Source organism: Solanum dulcamara, chromosome 8 (genome assembly GCF_947179165.1).
Source record: "Solanum dulcamara chromosome 8, daSolDulc1.2, whole genome shotgun sequence".
NCBI lineage: Eukaryota > Viridiplantae > Streptophyta > Magnoliopsida > Solanales > Solanaceae > Solanum > Solanum dulcamara.
Genome location: NC_077244.1, coordinates 77,490,304 through 77,512,888, shown reverse-complemented (window position 1 = coordinate 77,512,888; position 22,585 = coordinate 77,490,304). Strand labels below are relative to the sequence as shown.

At 33.1% G+C, this 22,585-nt stretch overlaps 3 protein-coding genes across 7 annotated transcripts; 1 reads left to right on the top strand and 2 right to left on the bottom strand.

The window, feature by feature from the left end:
- Positions 1-4,627: 4,627 nt before the first annotated feature.
- On the bottom strand, positions 4,628-10,644 carry LOC129900299 (RNA-directed DNA methylation 4). 5 transcript variants are annotated; one of them, XM_055975237.1, is made up of 12 exons: positions 10,471-10,644; positions 10,297-10,374; positions 9,894-9,986; positions 9,719-9,799; positions 9,038-9,129; positions 8,563-8,631; positions 8,408-8,449; positions 6,215-6,366; positions 5,992-6,110; positions 5,516-5,600; positions 5,355-5,428; positions 4,628-5,258 (listed from the first exon to the last, which is right to left on the bottom strand). In XM_055975237.1, exons 1-12 carry the CDS (start codon positions 10,571-10,573, stop codon positions 4,996-4,998), a joined length of 1,251 nt encoding a protein of 416 aa, XP_055831212.1. In that variant the 5' UTR covers positions 10,574-10,644; the 3' UTR covers positions 4,628-4,995. The 5 variants fall into 5 exon arrangements, with proteins under 5 accessions (XP_055831212.1, XP_055831214.1, XP_055831213.1 ...); XM_055975239.1 differs by having other exon boundaries at positions 5,516-5,591; XM_055975238.1 differs by having other exon boundaries at positions 9,038-9,126.
- Positions 10,645-12,660: 2,016 nt separating this feature from the next.
- On the top strand, positions 12,661-15,000 carry LOC129899233 (protein LURP-one-related 7). The gene is made up of 3 exons (XM_055974116.1): positions 12,661-13,100; positions 13,580-13,792; positions 14,753-15,000. Exons 1-3 carry the CDS (start codon positions 12,858-12,860, stop codon positions 14,897-14,899), a joined length of 603 nt encoding a protein of 200 aa, XP_055830091.1. The 5' UTR covers positions 12,661-12,857; the 3' UTR covers positions 14,900-15,000.
- A 117-nt stretch (positions 15,001-15,117) lies between these two features.
- LOC129899232 (uncharacterized) lies at positions 15,118-20,725 on the bottom strand. Its single transcript, XM_055974115.1, has 7 exons — positions 20,322-20,725; positions 19,950-20,113; positions 18,229-18,440; positions 17,329-17,583; positions 17,105-17,191; positions 16,075-16,247; positions 15,118-15,590 (listed from the first exon to the last, which is right to left on the bottom strand). Exons 1-7 carry the CDS (start codon positions 20,669-20,671, stop codon positions 15,479-15,481), a joined length of 1,353 nt encoding a protein of 450 aa, XP_055830090.1. The 5' UTR covers positions 20,672-20,725; the 3' UTR covers positions 15,118-15,478.
- Positions 20,726-22,585: the final 1,860 nt, after the last annotated feature.

The window sequence follows — 22,585 nt, the reverse complement described above, 5'->3', positions numbered from 1 at the left end:
TTACAAGGCTGTTTTCAACAATATGACATTGTATTTGATGCTTGTGTGAAAGGGAAGCACCAACATATACTAATTGATCTCATAGTAACGTGATCATTTGACAATAATATATCCCGTGTAATCTTTTAAGTGAAGTTTGAGGATGATGATATAAATATAATCGTATGCGTCAAATAATTTTAAAAATAAGAATTAAATACAGTAGTACTGATTACTGAAGTAACAATATACAAAATATGAGAGAAAAAAAATGAGAAACAATAAATATTGTGATAATCGAAGTAACAGAATCATTCAAATCCATATAGTTGTATTTTCACTGTCTCATATTAGATGACATCTTACTAAAAATAGTTGCTTCATATTACTTGATTACTTACTAAATCAGGATATAATTAATTATTTTATTTTATTTTACTCCTATAATTAATATGACCTTTTGAATGTAAATAATTTCTAATACTAGCTATTTCTATATTTTTTGTATATTTTTCCTAACTTATTTTTATGTGCATTGATATAAACAAAGGACAAAATAGTAAAATTGATTAAATTATTAATGATTTTTTTAATTACCATTTAAAATAAAAAGTGTTCATCTAATACGGAACGGAGGAAGTGCTTATTTTATATCACTATCCAACATCTCATCTTTCCTTCAATCAGTTCACTTATGTTTCTTCTGTCATGCTGACCTAATTATTTCGTGTAATTTTTGTGCTCTTTTTTTTCTTCTTCTTTTTATATGATTGTTTTTTCTGATTTTTCAAATTTCTAATCCGGTAATGAATAGTGTGTAGAAATTCGTTTTATTTTGTGCGTGAAAATAAAATTCTATTTTTTTACTTAGTTTTCATTTTCTACCCTTATAGGATTAACTCTTTCCATAAATCACAATACCTATTACCTATATATATGCTCCACTTCCTTTACTATTCCCTTTTTAATAAGTTCAATAAAGAATAACACTCTTGTATTTTTTTATAACTGTGGTATTTCAGTTTGATTACGCGAATCTCAATTAATTTTATGAGATATTTATCAAGATTGAAACGGATGAGAAGAAGTCACATAGTATTTTTTGCCTTCACAAAAATATGAATCGGAAATCTAGCTCATGGATTTTCAACTTATTTCATTGATCATCAAATCACAATTTTGAGTGCATATTTTTTTTTCTTGTAGTTGTATAAATCCACTACACCTTAGATTTCATGAGAAGGAATTCTACCACGTGAATATGCTCTTTAATGAAATTTTAACCTTAGTTGATTGTGACCATGCGAAACCAGGCACGTATTTTTTTTTTCTTGTAGTAGTATAATTTTACTACACTTATATTTTCATGAGAAGGTTTAGTCATAGCTGGTTGTGACCACGAGAAACCAACTAAGAACCTATCTTGGTAAATAGTTGATCTGTGAACCTATGTTAGCCTTGTCAGTATTGATTTTATTGGTTATGTATGGAGTCATCAAAATATAATTAAATGGTACTTTGCTTGTTAGACCTAGCCTATAGTATATGTGAATAGATATTTCTGGATTTTTCCAGCATTTGATTAAACCTTTCCTCTAAGTTCAAAGTAACTGCAGAGTGTAATTTCATCCTAGACATTTTGGGACTCTTAAGATTTTATTTGAATTACCTATCATGATTCTGTTTATTATCCTCTGCATTAAACTTTAACTTAATGGCAAGAACTTATCGGTATTTATATCAAATAAATAGATGCATATCCCTCACATAACTATTTGGTCAGAGTCTAAGCTAGAAGCTGCTACTAATTAATTAGGTATCGATTGCATGGTTAGATGATTTCCAGCACTAACTAATTAATTTCTTTCTATAGAGGACAAATCTGTGGCTCCCAGTTATTGATGTGATGTTTGCAAATTGCAAGTTTTGTTATTTCTGCTGTATTAAGGTTAGTAAATTAAAAACTATAAAGATGAGAATAAAAAAAATAGTATCCGAGTCTACAGAATTCACTATGTGTTCTTAAGGATTTCAATTTCCTCATTGTACCCGAGGTTATGGATTATTTCCTCCCAAGATAGAACGGATAAACCATTAAAGAAGTACCTCAAACTTCAATAATTTCAGCGAACTCAAAAGCCAGCAACAAAATCAAACAAAGACTCAATTTTGTTTGTAAGAAAATATATGCAGAAGAGGGAGAAATTCAATGTTTAAAAATGAGAGGAAAATCCTCTATTTATAGGCAACAAAGGGTAGTGTGAACATGTGCTTATTGTGGCTTATCAAAAAAGTCATGTGTTTATTGTGGCTTATCAAAAAAGTCATAACCTTTCAGAAAAGTCGCAACTCTTCAAAAAAAATCACAACTTTTTGAAAAGTTCGCAACATTTTGGAAAGTCACAACCTTTCAAAACGATTACAACGCTTTGAAAAAGGCACAACCTTTAGTAAAGGTCACAACCTTTTATTTTCCATTCACACCTTTAAAACCCAAGAATTTTATCTTTGACATATAATTTAATTTTGCTTTTGATGGTCATTTCTATAAACTTGAAGGTTAAATGTGCTGAATTGGAGAGGACAAGGACCGAAATTATATTTGAAGAAAAACGGAAGAGCGCATTTACCATGGTTTAAACGAAAAATAGTCAAAAATGTTCTTACATTTTGTAAAATGAATAAACATGTCCTCCATTTATAATTTGTTTTAAAAGGATCCTTGGTATCAATATGTTGATCCAAAATGCTCTTATTATTACTTAATGGGTCAAAAATGCACTTTTTTTAAATAAATATATTATTTATTTTCTTTTTTAACACATTCTTTGTCTAATAATATATTTTTATTAACAAATGTTTATCCTACTTCAATTCGAAAAAAAATTAAATATTTTTTATTTATTAGAATTATTTTTTATCGTTATCTAAATAAAAATTAATGATGAATTTACTATGATTTATATATATATAAAACATATATTATCCGTTAAAAAGGTACATGAAGTTATTCTATTTTAATTGATAAAATGAGATTAAGAAGAAAAAAATTATTTCCTGTACATTTTTATTAGTTAAATTGATTTAAAATGTAAGAAACCAAGAATAGGATTTTTTAAAAATATAATATTCTTAACAAAATGTGTTTTAAAATGAAAAGAAATAATATATTTATTAAAAAAATGACATTTTTGACCTATTTAGTAATAATAGGGATATTTCTGAACCAAACTATCAATGACAAGATTATTTTTGGACCAAAGTATTGACCGGGAGGACATTTTTGGACCAAACTATCAACGAAAGACATTTTTATCCATTTCAAATAGTTTAAGCGTAATTTTGACTCTTTTTCCCAGTTTAAATGACAAACAATCAATTACACCAATTCAAGAAATACAGATACATATTTTCACACATCGTTCTGATCAGAGGTGGATCCATGATTTAAAGGTTACAGGTGTCATATCACCTCTAATATAGACATGTTCCTTAAATCGATCAAATATTTAACCTATTTTTGACCTTGTAAATATCAATTTGGGACTTCAGTTCGAGTATTCATCTTTTTAGTTTGTAAAGACAAATGAATAAAAAAAATCATGATAATTTGGCGCACAGAAAAAACTTTCAAAAATATCTTCGAATTCAAGTTTGGGTATGAAAAAAATCATATTGAAAGCGTCACTCCATAATAGGTCCTGCGGTGCGCGATTCAAATTTAGTCAGAAATGAGATATTTTATGCTTAAAATAAAAAACGAAAAAAAAGTCAACGAAATACAAATTACGAAGTTTTACAACATGTTAACATATGTGCATTCTATAATATAGTAAAAACACATAAACATCATGTAGTGCCCATAGCCTAATGGACAAGGTGATTTCTAATCCCATTATATTTTGTGGATTCAAATCCTTGTTGGGTAAAGAAAAAATGCACGCGTCCTTGAGGAGAAAAAATCGACCTACCACTAGTAGCACCATGCACTTCATTTGTTCTTTGGGTGATAAGTTTATAAAATATCTTATACATAGATTATAGATAAACACAAATTCAACCGAAGTTACCGGCACCCACGGCTATACATAGATCCGCCCTAATTCTGATGACTAAACCATAGTTAATTACTACTCCAAACTTTTCAAATGATTTCTGTTATTTTTCTTTTTAATCCGTAAAAAGAAGATGTCTTTTTCTTTTGTTTGCCAACTTTTTAATATTAATTTTTCAAATGACATGATTAAAATTATAAATTTTAAAAATATTCTACTTATACATAATTTAGGACAAGAAAATTCAAAAGTTTTACTTATCTTTACTTTCTTAAATACTATATCAAATCAAGACTAGCCAAATAAATTAAAACATAGAAAGTACTATATATTTACTTTACTTTACGACTGAAGTTTCTTCCAACAAATAATTATATATATCCATTTGCACTATAGTATGAGTAATTCTCGAAATAGTGCACAAACAACACTAGCGGGTCGTATGGTACGTGAGACGAGGATAAAATTTAAAATTAATTTTCTCTTCCGAAATCATTTGTACTAAAATCATGGGATTATTATCCCATATTAAAGGTGAGATAATCTCATGAGATATCCTTAATTATCCCATCCAGTGTACCCGATCCAAAGAGTAAGATTTAACGAGTCCAAAACATCATTCAACCAGAAATCCAGCTGGACAATACTGAAAAACAAAGACAACACATAATCGTAAATTGTTAAACTAGACCGCTACAGTTAAGAGGTGTACTTGCGACAGGAAACCCGACTGAGATATACAATACTGGCAAGATTAGTTTTAAAAAGCTCAAAGAAAAGATGTTTGCCCAAATGACATAACAAAATGCCATTCACCACTACCCAGATAGCAGAATTAGCCAGATCAAAACACATAACTATATGTCATTCACAACACAAGGTTAAAATGATCTGCAAAGACATATACAGGTATGCACATATAGGTACTGATGACAAGTTAAACAAGGCCTTGTAGGGACGGTCACCATATGCCCTCCTCATCATCGGAAACTTCAACATCGGACTCACCAGATTTATCACCTTCAAGGATTGGATCTGCATAATCTGTCCAGTCCTCGCGGTCCACATCCTCATTTTTAAAAGAAATTACGCCAACAGTTTCAGTTTCATATTGTTCCTCAGAAATGCTGCTTGAAACTTCGGATTTGTCATTAGATGAACGGGTTTCATCCTCATCTTCAGATTCCTCTTCATCCGGATAATCATTCCAGGGATTATGTTCAGCTGGAAAAAAAGCTCAAATATCAAATCATTTCTAACAAAAAAGTACCTTAAATAACAAATGATACTAAAAGGGGGTGGAAAGGAAAGAGATATGACCATTGGAATCATCAGATTCATAATCTGAATGATCAGGGCCATCGTAGTAGTCGTCGTCTTCGTCAACCTGTACCCTAAAACAACCGCATCAACTATTTTAGTAAGAATTAAAAGGAAAAGATACCAGCTGAAGAAAAATTATATGATGTATGAATCCTTACAATGGAAAAGGGCTAGCAATATCCTCGTCAGGGTTGGTATCATTCTTAACAGTATAATAGTCATAAACATAACCATCTGAAGACACTGCACAGCAGTTAGCATAACCTTCAATAAACTCATATAAACATGAAAATAGACAGCAAGCTCCATTCCTCATTTGGCCAAATTCACAATAGTGACCATCCAATATACTCGGGAAGGGAAAGCATTCAAAATTCTATTAGTTAGGAATGAATCCAGAACTCTAGCTTTAGTACCTTTCCTAAAAGCATGGCTGAAATTGTCAGTGACGATGAGCTAGAATTTCTACCATATCATTTTGTTTCAGAACATAAATAAGTTGATGAAATTTGTCTAAGTGATAAAACTTCACAGAGCAACCTATAGCCTATAGGGATTCCCTTGCTGGGAGGAGAGAGTCACGAGATTGAATTTGAAAACAAATCCCAGGAAAAGGGAAGAAGCAACATAGAACCTTGTTTCGACACGTAATTATGAATCTCTGACTCAATTTCTTCAGCAGCACTTGGCATGACTTCTCGTAAAAGAGGCAAGTATTGGGACATCATCTTGTGATCTTCGAGCTCGGTAGTCCTGCATTGACATCATAAAACCAGCTCTTTTTCATTTGTGAAGAAAAAAAATAACACATGCGACAGTAACTTAAAAAGCTAGCATGTAATTACAATAACACTTACTCCTCTTGCACTTCATGGCTTTTTTCTTCAGTATCAACACGAATAACATCATATAGTCGACACATCTCATTCAGCTCTTCATCGTGCATTAGTTTTCTCTTCTCTTTTCTGCTTTTCCATATTTGCTCAAACCGGGCATTTTTCGACAGATCCTAAAGGAGAGAAAAGCAAGATGAGCTAAATCTTAAAAGCCTTGAAACATTTAATTAGGAGAAAAGATAACTGAATCTACTATACAAGAAACCACTATTAAGGGGTTCAAAACCCACTTAAAACCATAAGGTTAATAGCATGAATCAAGTTTGATACTACCGTAATAACGAAAATGTCCTCCCGGTCAATACTTTGGTCCAAAAGTGTCCTCCCGGTCAATACTTTTGGAAAATAATCTTTTTGGACCAAACTACCAACGAAAGACATTTTTATTCATTTCAAATAGTTTAAGCGCAATTTTGACTCTTTTTCCTAGTTTAAATGACAAACAAACAATTACACCAATTCAAGAAATACAGATACATATTTTCACACATTTTCACACATCGTTCTGATCAGAGGTGGATCCATGATTTAAAGGTTACGGGTGTCATATCACCTCTAAAATAGACATGTTCCTTAAATCAATCAAATATTTAACCTATTTTTGACCTTGTAAATACCAATTTGGGACTTCGGTTCGAGTATTCATCTTTTTAGTTTGTAAAGACAAATGAATAAAAAAAAATTATGATAATTTGGCACACAGAAAAAACTTTCAAAAATATCATCGGATTCGAGTCTTGGGTATGGAAAAAATCATATTGGTGTCAAAAACCACTATTAAGGGGTTCAAAACCCACTTAAAACCATAAGGTTAATAGCATGAATCAAGTTTGATACTACCGTAATAACGAAAAGAGCAAGAGTGACGCCTCCGTCACAAGCTTCAAAACCCAATACGTGTCATTGAATTCAAGCACAAACACAAACCTCTAGAATACAATATAATAATAGCAAATCAGATGTGGAATTCGCTTAACTACCAATACACCTTCATAAGCTAGGTTTAGCAACAAGCACCTACAGATGCAGAGTTAAAAAGGTTAGAAGATTTGTTTGAGAGTGAGCATCGAAGCTTATGACGGCGCTATGATATACTAAAAAAATGTTCAGATCACTTCCACCAAGGTGATTAAAAGAAAAAAAATCTTCATCAATTTTTCCCCACAACATTCTTCATTTTTTTCCTTGGTCAATCCAAATATATCAGCTAAAAATGAATAATATATTCCACTTGCTTATTTTTTCAGACAGTATGCAAATGTCATGTAAACTGTTCCAATAGATAGTTTTGTTTCCTTGTATCAATATCAGATCTGTTCAAGTATCATCATCCTTCCTTCCTTTGGTATTCAATTTTTCTTCTGAATGTTAGAATCAGATAGCGGTTAAGAATGCCATTTGGTATTAACAAGCAGTGGCGGACCCAGGATTTTTAATAAGGGGGTTCAAAATCTGAAAAAGTAGACACACGAACTAGCCGAAGGGGGTTCGACATCTACTATTTATACATAAAAAAATATTTTAACCATGTATAAATAGTATAATTTTTCGCCGAAGGGGGTTCGGATGAACCCCCTAATTACATGCTAGATCCGCCCCTGTTAACAAGTAAATTACATTCTTAACCGCCATTTGATTCTAACATTCAGAAAAAATAGTACGATTGCTGGTGGAAAGTGGCATGCATCCCATGGAATTAGTCGATGTGCACACAAGCTAGACACCACGGTTATAAGAAAAAAGAATATAATTTTGTATTTATCTCTCTTTTTCTTTTTTATCAGTAAATATTATTACTATTATTATTATTTCTCTTATTAGTACACCAAACCCCTTCAAGTAATTCTGTTTCATTCCAACATGACTCTTTCTCCATCAACATAATGACTTACCTCAGTAAAATAAATACAAAAGATAAAAAGGAAAACAAGCATGCCACAAGTAAAACATAGAATAGCAAGTTACATGCTGTGTGGCAAAAATGTTATTAGCTTAGTACAAAAGGAAAGATTCCATCCATGAAATGTAACTACATTAAACAACACAATATAACTGAAAGCTGTGTATAACCATCTTCTCTGTAATAGTAACAGTGAAACAATATTGAATTACTACATCATAAGAAGATCTGATGGTATAGAACTCTGGTAATACCTCTTGCTTTTGCTTTGCCTTGGCAAGTAGTTGATCTTGTTTCTGCACATATCACATTAAGTGCATGCATTCATCAATTATAATGAAGCTCTGGTTGATGCAAACTTCTTTTATATTTCTGCACATGTTTGTAAGTAAATCAAGAAAGAGCTTACCTTTTCTGTCCGAAAACTTCGCCTAATCTCAGATTTCTCTTTGACTTCTGAAGAATCTGCTGGAGCCGACTGATAAAGTGCAGCTATTAGAAAACTCATGGTAGCTACTATCAGGGCGAGAAATAAGCTAGTTAAATAATTGCACGCACAACTGAGAAACCCTTCTAAAAGTATGGCTTGATAATACAAGTGCTACAAAATTCTCACAATTCAAGGGTACATGTAACAACAACATACACAGTAAGGTCCCATAAGTGGGGTCTGAGGAGGGTATGATGTACGCAGTCCTTACCCTTACCTTTGAGAGATAGAGTGATTGTTTCCGATAGACCCTCAACTCAAAAGAAGTTAAATCAAAGCAGGATTGAAAGGAAAATAACACCGGCAAAATGAACAATGCAAACGAAGCAACAAATAGTAGTTAAATAGGATGTGTAAATGAGAAAGTTAAAAATGTAGAATATATTAGACTAACCACAAAAGACTTCACGATATCAACAGTGACCTCTGAGCTAGTTACTGTCTCCACATGTTGCACAAGTACCTTTCTGCTCTTCAATTCCTCTGCTGAAAATAAATATTAGTACATAACAGTAACAAAAACAAAAAATAGAAACACCTGCCGTGTTACAATCTTATAACAGCATTTGTTGCCTCTTCAACTACAATAGACATTAAGAATCCACAACATAAGCAATTACTCATTTGAGCATATACGTTAATAACATTCAACGAGCTATACCTCCATCAACCAGCTTTGTCTTTATCTACAACTTCTATCAAACATTTTTTGAATACTTTTTAGAGTTAATAGCCAAAACACAACTAAAGTATCTTGGTTATTCGAATTTCATATCTGAACTATCATGTGCTCAACTATCAGTTCTTTCCCTTTTCCTACCAGAAATATCACCATCATTCAGGCAAGAAAAGGGAACATTTGATAGTTGAATTGTGTTTTATTTAATCAACAGTTGGTAATATTTCTCACAGAGGAAACTCGTATCGGATAATTCATGAATGAAATTCGAAAAGCCGAGATATTTAGCTGTGTTTTTGACCCTTCAACCTGCGTTTTAAGTAGTACTTTTAGATATGTAAATTCAAAAAGTGTCCGAACTCTCATATTAAAAATTAGAAGTGTTAACCATCAAACCTCTACTTGAAGATTCATCGATTGAAAGCTTCGCAAAGTCAAGCAATGGTCGTTTGACTGGCCTCTCATTGATTTCAAGCCCTGTCGGTGCACAGCAGTTGGAACAATTGAAAAGTTAAGCTTCAAGTAAACCGAAAATACCAAAAGGTTGACTGTGAAAAACCCTAGAACTTACAGAAAGCGTCAAGTCGAGACTGGAAAGCTTTTCTCTTAACCCTAACAAAGACGAGCTTTTCTTCCTTCGCCGGAACAGAAGAACTCTCGGCGACTGCAGCCATTGCCGGAAAGCAAATCAGCGGCGATGTTTCCGCCAGCCACTTCGACTTATATATTGAGATTCCGAGTATTTTTTATGTTTTATATGAAGCTGGCGGCATATTTTAGGGAAATGAGCAGAGAGAGAAATAATGGGTCAAATTTACTCCCAATTATTGGAAGAAAATTAAAAATTAAAAATAATAAAAATTAACAGATTTTAGTCTAAAAGTATAGGAAACTCCTTTTTTTATACTGGAAGTTCTCGTACTTTCATGTTTATTTTTTTTTATATATTTTGGTTCCTTTACTGCATAACATACCTCTGCATGAAGAATCAGAGATCGAAAGTTTAGCAAAATCAAGCAATGGTCGTTTGAGTGGCCTCTCATTGATTATCCCTGTCGATGCATAAGAACTGGATCAATTGAAAATTTATGATTCCGAATAAACTAAAAGTACCAAAATGTTGACAGTAAAAATGCCCTAAAACTCACGTAAAGCGTCACGGCGAGATCGGAACCTTTTCCGTTCAGACCTACCGGTGACGGGAGGGCCATACTTAGAAGGAAGAGAAGAACTCTCGGTAATTGCAGCCATTGCCGGAAAGAAACTCTACGGCGATGTTTTGCGCTTTCCGTCGAGTATAATTATCGCGATTGTCACTATTAATTTTTTACAAAACTTTTGGCCTTATCAAGTGCTCAATACAGTGAGTATAAAATCATTATAAACTTGTAATTGAAAAAAAATATTCATTTATTCAGATTATTAATTTATCGATAAAAGAGTATTTTGTAGTATGTGTCATAAGAAAGAAAAAAAGCTAGATATTTAAAAATCATAATTCAAGTATAATGTCTTCTTATCGTTTTGGTTAGGTGGAAAGAAAAAATAATCAACTATAGAATCATATTTTACAAAAGAAATAGTTATTAGTCTAGTATTATTGACTGATTAAATATATATAAATTTTTGATGTATTCTAGTAATTATTACTTTATATTTTTTCTGGGCCTTTAATATTTTATTTTTAATTATTATCTAATGCATTTAGCGAGAATATTATTTTAATATAACTAGCTCAAATCGGAATCGGAGAAAAATATTTATTTAGCGAGATTATTATTTTATCGAGGTTTTACTGTATCTGTTAAATATAAATGATTTGATTTACTTAAGTTAAATATTTTTTATATTATGTGTTTGGGAAATTGACGGTAAGAACTAAAATTGATTAGAAATTGAAATTTTATTTTGATAGGTAATTTAGCTTGGTTAAGTCAATAAGTTGTATTTTTACTCGTAAACATATAAATTTATCATTTATAAAAACTATCAAAAAAAATTATAATTTTTATACAATCTTATCAAATTAGCAAATCATATTTCATAAATAAGATATTGATATATCATAAAGTGCGGCATTAATCAATTGCATGTCTGCATGTTCTTCTTTTTATAAATAATTTCTTACGATTAATATAATTATAAATTTTTAAATACACATAATTTTATAAAAAAATTTAAAATGGGTCATATTATACAATACGTAAGCTTATGAGTTAAGTTTAACATTTTTAAAAAATTGAAATCACATTTAAAAGTATTTGAGATTTAAAATCGTGATTGGCATTGAAGTTAAAATTTTGAACAGCTTTCATAAACAAATATGGATTTCTAATCAAAACTTAAAACTAAAACTTCAAATTCTATAACCAAACTCCTTGTAAGTTCCAACTAAACAAAAAGTGTAAGTATTTTTCTAACCAAATAAAAATATAATTCACTGATCAACTTTTATTTTTCAAACAGATCATTAAATCAATGCATTTGTCTTAAAAATTTTTGGAATGTTTAAGGAAAAAAATGTTTTGCTATTATGTATCAGCAACATGATTAAATTGAAAAAAACAAATGGCACGCAAATTTTACTTTCGTTCTTAGAAGCTATTTTGAATATTGTTATGTAATGTAAAGAAAAATATCAAAAGAGAGGTGTTAAAACAATAATAAAATTATTGTGTAATCTATAACTCATGAGTTTAAATCATCAAAATAATCACTAATATTTGTATTAAAATAAACTTTCCAGTCTTATTCCTTGAATGCAATCCTTTTTATGCTCGGAAGAGTCTTTGGATGCGAAGGGAAACTTCACAATTGCTCTCCCTCTAGTTTATGAGTATTTCAATTTTCAATCAGCTATTATTTGGCATAAAAACCTTTCTTGCCAAATGAAATTTATGTCCAATTGTCACATTTCTTTAATTTTATTCAAATTAAAATAAAGTGAAGTACTAAAAATATCTTTGAACTTCACGCAAATTATTAGTTTCATCCTCAAAATATTAACAGACTTAAAAACACTTTTTACTTGACTAACTAAACTTAAATACATCTTCAATTTGTCACATGACATAACAATTGATCTCAAATTCGATGCGACTTTTAATAAAAAAAATATAGATAAGTGTTAAAAAAACACCCCTAAACTTGACGAGAATTTAGGGGTGTATTTCAATCATGTTATAAAATAAGGAGTGTATTTAAATTTAATTAGTCAAGTAAAAGAATGTTTTACGGTTAATAGTTTGAAGATAAAACTAATAATTAATGCCGGCAAGTTTAGGTATATTTTCAATATTCTCTTAAAATATTTTCTAACCATCTCCTATATTCGCTGACAAATTTCTCCCTGTTGCCAAAAGGAATTTATAAAGTTAAATTCCTCAGACTTTTTAAATTTAATTCTTGTCGAAGCAAACCGCGGGCGAGATCTAGTCATTACGACCATTAGCTCCAAAATTTTCCGTTTCGGTTTCTTCACATACAAGATTGATTCACAGAGTTGGTCTTCAATTTAAGTTCATTTAGCTGGTTGATGAGAACCACTACCACGCCGGATGAATGGCCGCCGGACGGGCAATTCCCATTTGATCTTTTTATATCGAAGAAATATAAGTCTTTTTGGGATGCTGGCAACATCCAATTTACCGATGCTGTTGGCAATTTGTTCTTCAGAGTTGACCGTCGTCAATCAAATAATTCATCTGCTCATACCCATCACCAGAAACTAATTCTTGATGCATCGGAAAATACCCTAATTCGCTTAGTTCGATTAATTGTAAGTTTCCTTCTTTTGCTACCTTAATTTGTTAAGACTGTTTTTGCTGCTTAATTTAGGAAGAATTAATTGGTAAAAACTTGAAAAACCCTAAGCCTATAGTCAGAAACTACATAGTTCCATTGTCTTTCTCTGCTGCTGAATCTAATTTGTTGAGACAATGTTTAGCTGTTTACATTAGGAAGAACAACAACTAAAAGGAAACTCATTTCTATGTGCAAATGGAAATTGAGAATTTTAACGTTAATGGTGCTTGCTTGTTATGTGCCCTATTAGAAGCTAATCAAGTCATCAGGAATTAACTTATGCGACAGTGCAATAGGTTCTTTTGTGATAACAATGTAGAATGTATATTTTTTGCTATAAAATAGTATTAATGCATCGACATCATCTCTTAAAATGATCAAAGAGAAGGGCTTGTATGCTTGTTTATCTTCTCTTAAGATGTTATGTGATGCTATTTCTTTCCTGTCTTGTAGAAAGGATCATGGCAAGGCTTTATGGTAAGTGATAATGAAGAAAAGGAGTTGATGTTCAGTGTGAATAGGACGCTAAATACATTTACTAAACTAGAGTTTGACATATTCCTTGGTGATGGACATGGTGAGGGCGCAGAGGCTGATCTTAAGATGAAAGGTTCCGCCTTCCAGAGATCCTGCACCATCTACAAAGGCAATTCCATAGTAGCTGAGGTATTATTATAGTTATATAGCAAGTTAAATTGTCATGATAGAGTTATCCAGGACCTATGCTAGTGAAAGGTAGTAGGGACTCAATAGAAAAGTCGAGGTGAGCACAGGTTGAGCCCGACACCATATCACAAAAGTGGAGGTTAGAATTGGTTTACTATGATTCTCTGCTTTGAATGAACTGGAGGTTAGAATTGGTTTACGCCTCTTCTGCTGACCAACATGGGCTTCATTAGGAATCGTTCACACAGGATACAGCTATTTCAATGTGTTTTCTCTAGTTAGGAAGAATATGTTTGTAGTAGAAAAAATGACTTCCCCTCCTATTGAAGGTGCTCCTTACCCTGGACGTCATTCCTTTGTCCCACATAAACATCTATTTTCTACCGAATATATCAGGGAAAAGCTTACATGTATTTACATCGTGCATCATACTTCATATCCTGCTGAACTGTCAAAGAAATAACCAAGGTCGAGACTATAGAAATATAGCATGATAAAACACTTGAATTCTTCAAAGAGGGTTTAATCTATTTTTATTTTACCCAGTGTGTTGCTGATGCTTGGGTCTAGTTAACTTCCTGTATTTCATATTTTAGTATAATCTCTATACATTACGCAGTACAGTTGGTAAAAAATAGAGGACTTTCTCCCCTAACTTGATGCCATGGACTTGAATATTTCCAGTACTATGCGGTATAACATCTAGTTATTGGTCATTATGACATTTTGTCATATAATTTCAGTTCCATGGTAGAGCCATACTACATGACAGTGAACTACAATTACACGAGTAGTGTTTGAAGGTGTAGGTTTTGATTGAACTCTTTAGAAATACACACACTTACTGCCTTACTGATTATAGCTCATTTGTTCTTGAGATCTGCAGGATAGCTTTCACGTTAACTTTCATCTCTTTCATATGTTGAGTTTTAACCAGCTTTATGGTGTACTTAAATGCAGACTAGTCTTATGTACACGCTTGGATTCAGGAAGCATTTCACTCTGAGGAACAGATTTCGAGTAACCATATTTCCTGGTTTTGCTGAGCTTAGCCTTGTTGTGGCTTTGGTTGTAATATTTTTTGACAAACGGAAATTTTGGCTATAAAAAAGGCTGAAACTCTCAGCATGATGGATGGCAGTGTAACAAAGATAATTAAATCCGTCATTCCTTTTTATTTCAATGTAACAAATTTCATTAAAGTTTCATATGACTCTTTCAATTTTATATTTTCCTACATAAAATTTCAAAAGATAAAGCAAACAATTTGCCTGGTGAAAAAGTGTAATCTTTGCAGGGTAAATCTAAAATCCGTCAAGGATAAGTCCTAAAAATTCAGAAGGTTATATTGTGCAGTTACAACATCATTGAATACACACACCAGGTCAAGAAACAAGCAAAAGAAAATGGAAAGAACAATAGCCTGGTGTAATGACGTATATATGAATCGGTGAAAATTTTCTGGATATCAAAGCATACAAACACAGGCAATATATGCCTAAACTAGCCTAGAGTACAGAGCAAAAATTCAAGAAGTAAACCTCACTGTTTTCTCTAGAGAGTTGGTCAAGAAAGCACCCAGATTATTTGTTACTGAGAATGACCAGATTCACAGAGTATTAACAGATGCAATAATTTTACCGTTAAAATCTCAATGTTATCTGTTGAAGTTCGACTCTTTGTGGTTCAACGCATGAAAGGAACCAGCCATCTCATTTCTGCGCCATTTCCATTTGACAGATAATAGATTTTCTTCCAGCTTTGTTCTGTAAATGCCTCACGCTGAATGAGCCGTTGTCTGCCAGAATGAGAAAATTACACAAGGAGAGTTAGTACTAAACAGTGGTGTGGCCACATAACATGAAGCAGACCTTCAACTAAGTTCTAAATCCTAATAAATAACTCTATCTTCTTTCTCTTGGCATTCCATAGTTCTTTTTCTTTCGTCTTCTTCAAAGAAATGGTTCAAACTTTTATCGAACAGACCATTCCATGGTTCTTCTCCTTCCCTTGCTTATTTGTTTTATGTTTCCCTTTTGATGAATCAATTGTTCATTCCTTTTCCTCCTCCTTTTTTGGGGATAATTCAATTGTTCACTTTCTTTCCCTTTTCTAATAATTCAAATGTTTTTTACGTTTTCCCAGTTCTATCCTAAGTTCTATTTTCTTCAGTATTTATGTGGCGAGTGAATGGTGACAACAGAATCCTCGGTATTCACTCTTTTTCCTTTCAATCAAGTAATCCTCGGTATCCACTCTTTCTTTACGAGGTATGAGCATACCTTAGGTAGTAATGACAAACGGATGCAGCTTCATCCACACTATATCGTGGGAAATTGATGCGGGCATCTGCAGGAACATCTGGTAAGTCTTTGCGCAGCTTCCCTACAGCAGTTGAATGCGAGAAAGCACCCACCATCATATTGTTGTGAAACATGGACCTAAATGCATTAACCTGCATTTGATGGGACTATTCAGTGGCCACACTTAAACAGGCAAGCTACAGTAAGAAGATAATTTTGACAAAATGCAACAATTTATCAAGATTTTTCACAGCCATGCCAAACAAAAATCAGATGAATACTGCCCCAAAGCATTTCTCAAAGAGGTGGATAGGATCTGCAGGGCTTATCTTCGGGGTAGTTCTGAAGAGAAGAAGAAGGTAGCCTTGGTTTCTTGGGACAAGGTTTGCTATCCTAAGAGGTAAAGGGGTCTGAACATCAAAGGCAGCAGGGACAGGAATATAGCCTCAGTGGAACAGTTGTTATGATAAACTATAACGAGTAAGGAATCTTTATGGGTTAAATGGGTCCATGGGATCTATAGAGGAGGATCTTACTATATGGGACCATGGAGCTCCTATAGATTGCTACTGGAGGAAACTCATGGTTACAGTACTACGTAGGTCACTAGCCTTTTCCACCTCATGCATCTAAGTAAAGTCTATTGAGGCTGTCCTAGTTTCAAATTGGCAGCCACCATAGGAACTTCCCAATTCATGATGAATCCTCAAAATTTCCCAGCTATTCCGCCAAATTTTCTTCTTAACATTCAGCATTTATATTCTCAGGGCTCCAAAAATGTGAAAGCAGAAAGAGGATGCATACACAGGATAAACTTGAACCGAGGACATCCTCCTAGATCCAATTTAGCAGGCTAGCATTTTTTTTTGGTCATTCAGGCTAGCGTATTTGGATAAACACGTTGTCTTGTTGTAAAAATCAAATAAACTGATCGCCAAGAAAACAAAGGCAGGAGAACTGTGTGAATAATTATGAAGCAATATTCTCAAACACTTAAAGAATAGCTTACAGTTGCAAGTTCTCTAGCATGAATAGGTCTGCAAGAACGAACAGTTACTGGCTCCTCATACTCACTGAATGTGAACCAACTGTTGTACTGTCCATGAGCAAAAGAAAAATCAGGAAAAGGGAATATGTGATCAATGTCAATAAAAATAAAATTAACCCTATCCAAGGAACGATTCAAAGGACAGAAACAAGAGGCAAAGTCACAACGAAGAGTGTTTTTCTCACTTGATCAACTGCAATAAGAACAGGCACGTCCTTCACAAGGGATAATTCTTCCCTCAAACGGACTACCACCCCAACAGCAGCATGAGTAGAATTAAGCCCGACTTGAACCAGGTCAAGCAGAGTATAATCTTCTGGTATTTGTACCACATCAGCACCTTTCATCCATCCAACACCAGCTCCCTCTCCCAGTGGAATAGGTTCAAAAATTTTGCAGGGTAACTTTTGGAGGTGATCCTTATTATACTTCAAGAAATCCTGAATTGAGAGAGGATTCAAGTATCCCAAAGTTTAATTCTTAGACTTGTAAACAAATTCAGTCAATAGAGGATGATACTTCTCCAGAAACAACTAGCACAAGATACTATATGAAAAAAGAAGAAGATGAATATATGGACAATGTCAGGAGTTTGGTATCAATCTTATTTTGTTTGAATGAAGAAGTTACGACCTGCACATGTATATACCTTAAATTTTTTGAACTTTCATCTTTATGGAATGGGATTAAAATGAGAGAGATTCTTAACACAAACAAAGTCAAGCACTATATGGAGGAGATAGAGCAATAGTGAAGTCACGGGAAAAACATGCAGAAATACTGATCCGTATTTGCTAAATGATATTGAAGAACAACTTCACATTCTATCAGGATCCACTGTGTATACATAGCAGTGCCAAGATAAACAATTTCCAAGTATATCCTACTAGCAGATCTTTTTCTCACTTTCATGTGGGCTAAAACTGTTTCTGCATTAAATATCATAATATTTGAAACAATGAGTGAAGAGAAGTTGGATAAGTTACCGAAGTAGCGAAAATGTATGACAATATTAATTACCACATGAAATTAATCTGTTCAAACTATGTCTCATTCATATATTAGAAAAAATACAGCTTTCTTGCCTGAAGAACATTTGCTGCTTGGACAGGAGTATCCCATAATCCTGTTTTAGGATTTTTATAGAAAAAGCCTCCATGAGTCCATTCTCGGCCTTTAGGAACATAAAGAACTATCCAACCTTCATCACGTGCCCAATGAATAAGTATTGCAAGGGCAATACTCTTTCCACAACTTACAGGCCCATCTAATACAACTTGCTTTCGGGTTTTGAGACCTGCAAGTTGAGGAACATCATCAATCATTTCTCTTAATCATGGGTTACAGTAAAGTCAGCTCATAAACAACTGATTTCTTCAAAAATCAAACGAAGTGGAACACATAGCAGGGTACAATTTAAATATTCTTTCTTAAGATAAATTAAGTAATCTTTTTCTTTAAAATTGGTAACTTACAATGAAGTAATTTTCTTTACACAACTATAAGTTGAGATATAAAAAGCACTTTCAGTGTACCTCTGCATTCTCTTAACATCTTCAGGGAATTTCACTCAAGGGAAAGAAAAATATGTTCCAAGGACTAGGAAAAGACTAGAGATATAAGAAAAGAAGAAAATAATGAGGTCTCAGTTTGAATCCCATCGACGTCAAAAAACACTAGGTGACTATTTCCATATGCCCAAGCCTTGGTGGGTAGAGTTACGCGACGCTTGTTAGTTGGTGGGAGGTAGCGGATACCGGTGGAATTAGTTGAGTTGAGCGCAAGGTAGCACTGACATCACCGTGATTTAAAAAAGGTGAAGCTCATGTGTATAGTTTATTAGGAAAACACTAAATCTGGTAACTGTAAGGAGGGTTTTATTTTGCAAAATGATCCATGAGTTCCCTCGAAGAGACTCAACTTTAGCTCTGAGATGACAAATCAAGTAAGTTTTCGTGCTTCTGCAAGCACTGCAGAGCAAAAGAAGGGCCATAATGGCAGCTTTAGTAGTAGACTGATGCAGATATTTAGGAGGAGAGAAAGAGCAAGTGATACATGTGATGTAAATTCCTACTCATCGTGCACTCTTTTCCAAATTTAAGTACATTGACTCTTACACTCATACTTTAAGAAAAAGAAAAGGAAAAGGATCTAATTTGAAAAATGTGGAAAGATTCTTTGTAGATGAGCAACACGTAGTGTGGGTTAAGCGCATGTCACGAGTTCGAACTCTACAATCAACAAAAGCATGGTATTTTAAGTGGAGAAGGATATAGTGGTAGGTCCATTATGCACCGAGTTTTGAACGTGTGCCTCTGACATTCGGGGATTTCTCGGTTATAAAAAATGGTTCTTGGTAGATCAAGTCATTAAACAATCTTCCACACGTGCTGCAACCATCTGATTCTGATTTCTTGAGGAGTTCATAATGCTGAATGCATCCTTATGAGTTGATGCTCATACCTCCAATTTACACTCTTCAGTCAGTTCCCCAAACTAGTTCAAACTGACCTTCAATTGAACGATTATTACCGATAATAAATCAACAAACTTGATTTATGCCTAATGCCAAACAAGTTGGGTGCATCTACATGAATCATATGTAACCATCTGGTCCGTTATTCAATACTAAGTATTCAATGCAATCTAAAGGTTCTTTGAAAGTAAAAATTCATACTTCACTTGAACACATTTCACATTAGTACTCCTGACAAATACAGCTCTCCTCAATTATAATTCATAATAGATGATAAGACAGAGAATGGACCCTGAAACATATGCAGCACCAAAAAGACAAAGAACACACCTTTAGTATTAGATTGCAAAGTAGGATCAACAACCCTTTTAAAATTATCTCGAAGATCCAGAAAACTCTGGCGTATTAGCAATGCATCTCTCATAGAGTCATCGAATTCCTTAAGCATGCCCGTTGGTAATCCCTCCGGCAAAACGCTCTCCAGCTCTTCCCTCCTAAAACAACCATTTCATGAGTACAGACACAAAACAGCTCAGCAACAAAGTGCATCCAAAACTTTAATTCCACGTGTAATCCCTACTACTACACCCACTAAAGCTTTGTTACAATTTGTACAGGTTTAGTATTAGCACATTTTTTTACTCCATATATAGTTTGAGCCAATATACAATGGGTGCATATCAAAAACAGATAAAGATGTACCTGAATTTCATGTAAGTACATGTATCCTTTTCGGTAAGCTCGGAAATAGAAGTTGCGGGAGTGAATAGTGGACGACCATTTGGACCGATATCCAGTGATTTATCCTTCTCGTCTTCTTTGAGAGCGCGTGCACGAAGATCCTTATTGAGAGTTTCAGCAGCTTTGGCTCCTGCAGCAGCATTTTCATGTTTGACATCGGGTCTGAAGTTGGGTTTCTTCGGGTGTGTGCTCGTCGCGAAGGTTCTGGAAGAAGAGAGCTTGGAAGATGCTGAGATTGATGCCGGTATACGGATGTCTCCGGTGGTGGAATTCGCCGCCGTAGCGGCGGTTCGGAGTATTGATCGGAGCATTTCTTCGGGGGTTTTGGAGCTCAAGGGTTTTAGCCGGCGAATGCTTCAGTAATCAGTAGTATTGTTGCATTTGATGAGATTCGGAAATTTGATAAAACAATGAGGGTATTTTTGTCCTAGTGAAAAGTGTGGGTAAGCCCAGGTCCATTTAGATACTCTGATTATTTGCACTGTATAGCCATTTTTAAGGCCACTCTTTAAATTAGGTGCATATTAGATAGGAATGTACATGGATCGGGTTGGTTCGGATTTTTTACAAACCAAACCAAATCATTTGTGTCGGGTTATTAAATCTATAAACCAAACCAAACTAATAAAAGTTGGGTTTTTCGATATCAATTTTTCTCAAATTTTTCGGATTTTTTCGGGTTTTTCGGTTTTTTCGGATTTCTCGGGTTTTTCATAGTATCTAATAAAAAACACAGAGCAGTACTTATTTAAAAGAGTTCTAGTACAAAATATCAACATATAAGATGGAGGCAGAACACTATTTGAAGTTTTAACTTTATAATATAACTTTATAAGATGACCTTTTATTGTATATTATTTAGATGAGTTTCTCAAGTCCAAATCTAAATGTAAGAAAGAAAACAAAAATTATGAAAAAAAATTAAAAATATTTATAAATTATATTTTAATAAATATTTTTATGTATAACATAATTTAAAAGTAGTATATCTATAATCGGGTCGGTTTAGGTTCGGTTTGACTTTTTTTAGTTAAAATCAAACCACCCTATAATGGTCGGGTTTTTTTTTCCAAACACCAAACCAAGTCAAACCAAACCACTAGTCGGGTTTTTTCTCCGACTTGGTTCGATTTGTCGGTTTGGTGCGGTTTATCGATTTGCCCTGTACAGCCCTACTTTATTATTAGCTATGTGGCTAAGTCGAAAAGTGTTGAACTCCAAATTTTTACCATGCTAAATGGTTAATTTGGAGATGAATTTAGTTCACTGAGCTAACTGAGGAGATAATTTAAAGAGTTGCATGAAGAAAGGCCTATGTTACATATGCAAATTCTAATTAACTATAAACTATTTCATCAAAATATGTTTATGTTTGATCAATTTTATGTTTTTGTCATTTATCGTGCATAAATCTTTACACTATCAAATAAAGGTGAGACTTATAATAATGTCTAACTCGAAAATAGAGTGACAGTTTATGCATTACAACAAGTTAAATCTCATTAATAGTGTATTTCTTAAAATAATATTAATGTGTATAAATTAAACTCTATTTAATTAATCAACAACATGCTATATGTGACAAAATGCGACTGAAGCACCTATTTACCACATGCATCAATCTACAATTTAGACTTATCATTCGTTCTACACCAATAATGTGAAAACTAAATGATAAAGTAGGGTTTTAATTATTGACATTAGTATTATCTTAGAGATTATTAATTTATCGTGTATTAGTTTAGTGGGGCGCTTGTATATTGACATTATAATATATTTTTATAATATTAATATTATTTAATTCGTTGTAATATATTACTTACTACGAGAAAATAGTCAAATGGCCCCTCAACCTATTATTGAATTTTCAACTACACACTTATATTTCACGGGAACCTATTACCCTCCTGAACTTTTTAAAAGTGGAATATATAATCTTTTAAATGCTGACTTGACACAAAGAGTGCATTGACCAATTTTTTTTTAATATTGTTCTCTCCTCTTTTTCTTTATTCTTTCTCTCTCTTTCACCATAACACATACACTCAAATGCATCAAGGTTTACAATTTGTGTGAATATGAATTGAATGATTTATGCTTCTACACTCACTATTACTATTTGTTTGCTAAATCAAGAATCATTATTGATTTTTTAAAAAAAAAATTGTTCTCTCTTCTTCATCATTGTGAACTTTCTGAACTTTCAAAAACCCATTTTTGTTCCT

Coding starts and splice junctions, on each gene's coding strand:
- LOC129899232 (XM_055974115.1), bottom strand. CDS start 20,671: ATGCTCCGATCAATACTCCGAACCGCCGCTACGGCGGCGAATTCCACC. Junction 20,114..20,321: donor TGTACTTACATGAAATTCAG/GTACATCTTTAT, acceptor TGGTTGTTTTAG/GAGGGAAGAGCTGGAGAGCG. Junction 18,441..19,949: donor TTTGCAATCTAATACTAAAG/GTGTGTTCTTTG, acceptor CTCAACTTGCAG/GTCTCAAAACCCGAAAGCAA.
- LOC129899233 (XM_055974116.1), top strand. CDS start 12,858: ATGAGAACCACTACCACGCCGGATGAATGGCCGCCGGACGGGCAATTC. Junction 13,101..13,579: donor TTCGCTTAGTTCGATTAATT/GTAAGTTTCCTT, acceptor CCTGTCTTGTAG/AAAGGATCATGGCAAGGCTT. Junction 13,793..14,752: donor GCAATTCCATAGTAGCTGAG/GTATTATTATAG, acceptor ACTTAAATGCAG/ACTAGTCTTATGTACACGCT.
- LOC129900299 (XM_055975237.1), bottom strand. CDS start 10,573: ATGGCTGCAATTACCGAGAGTTCTTCTCTTCCTTCTAAGTATGGCCCT. Junction 6,367..8,407: donor AGGCAAAGCAAAAGCAAGAG/GTATTACCAGAG, acceptor TCTCTCCTTTAG/GATCTGTCGAAAAATGCCCG. Junction 6,111..6,214: donor AGCCATGAAGTGCAAGAGGA/GTAAGTGTTATT, acceptor ATGTCAATGCAG/GACTACCGAGCTCGAAGATC.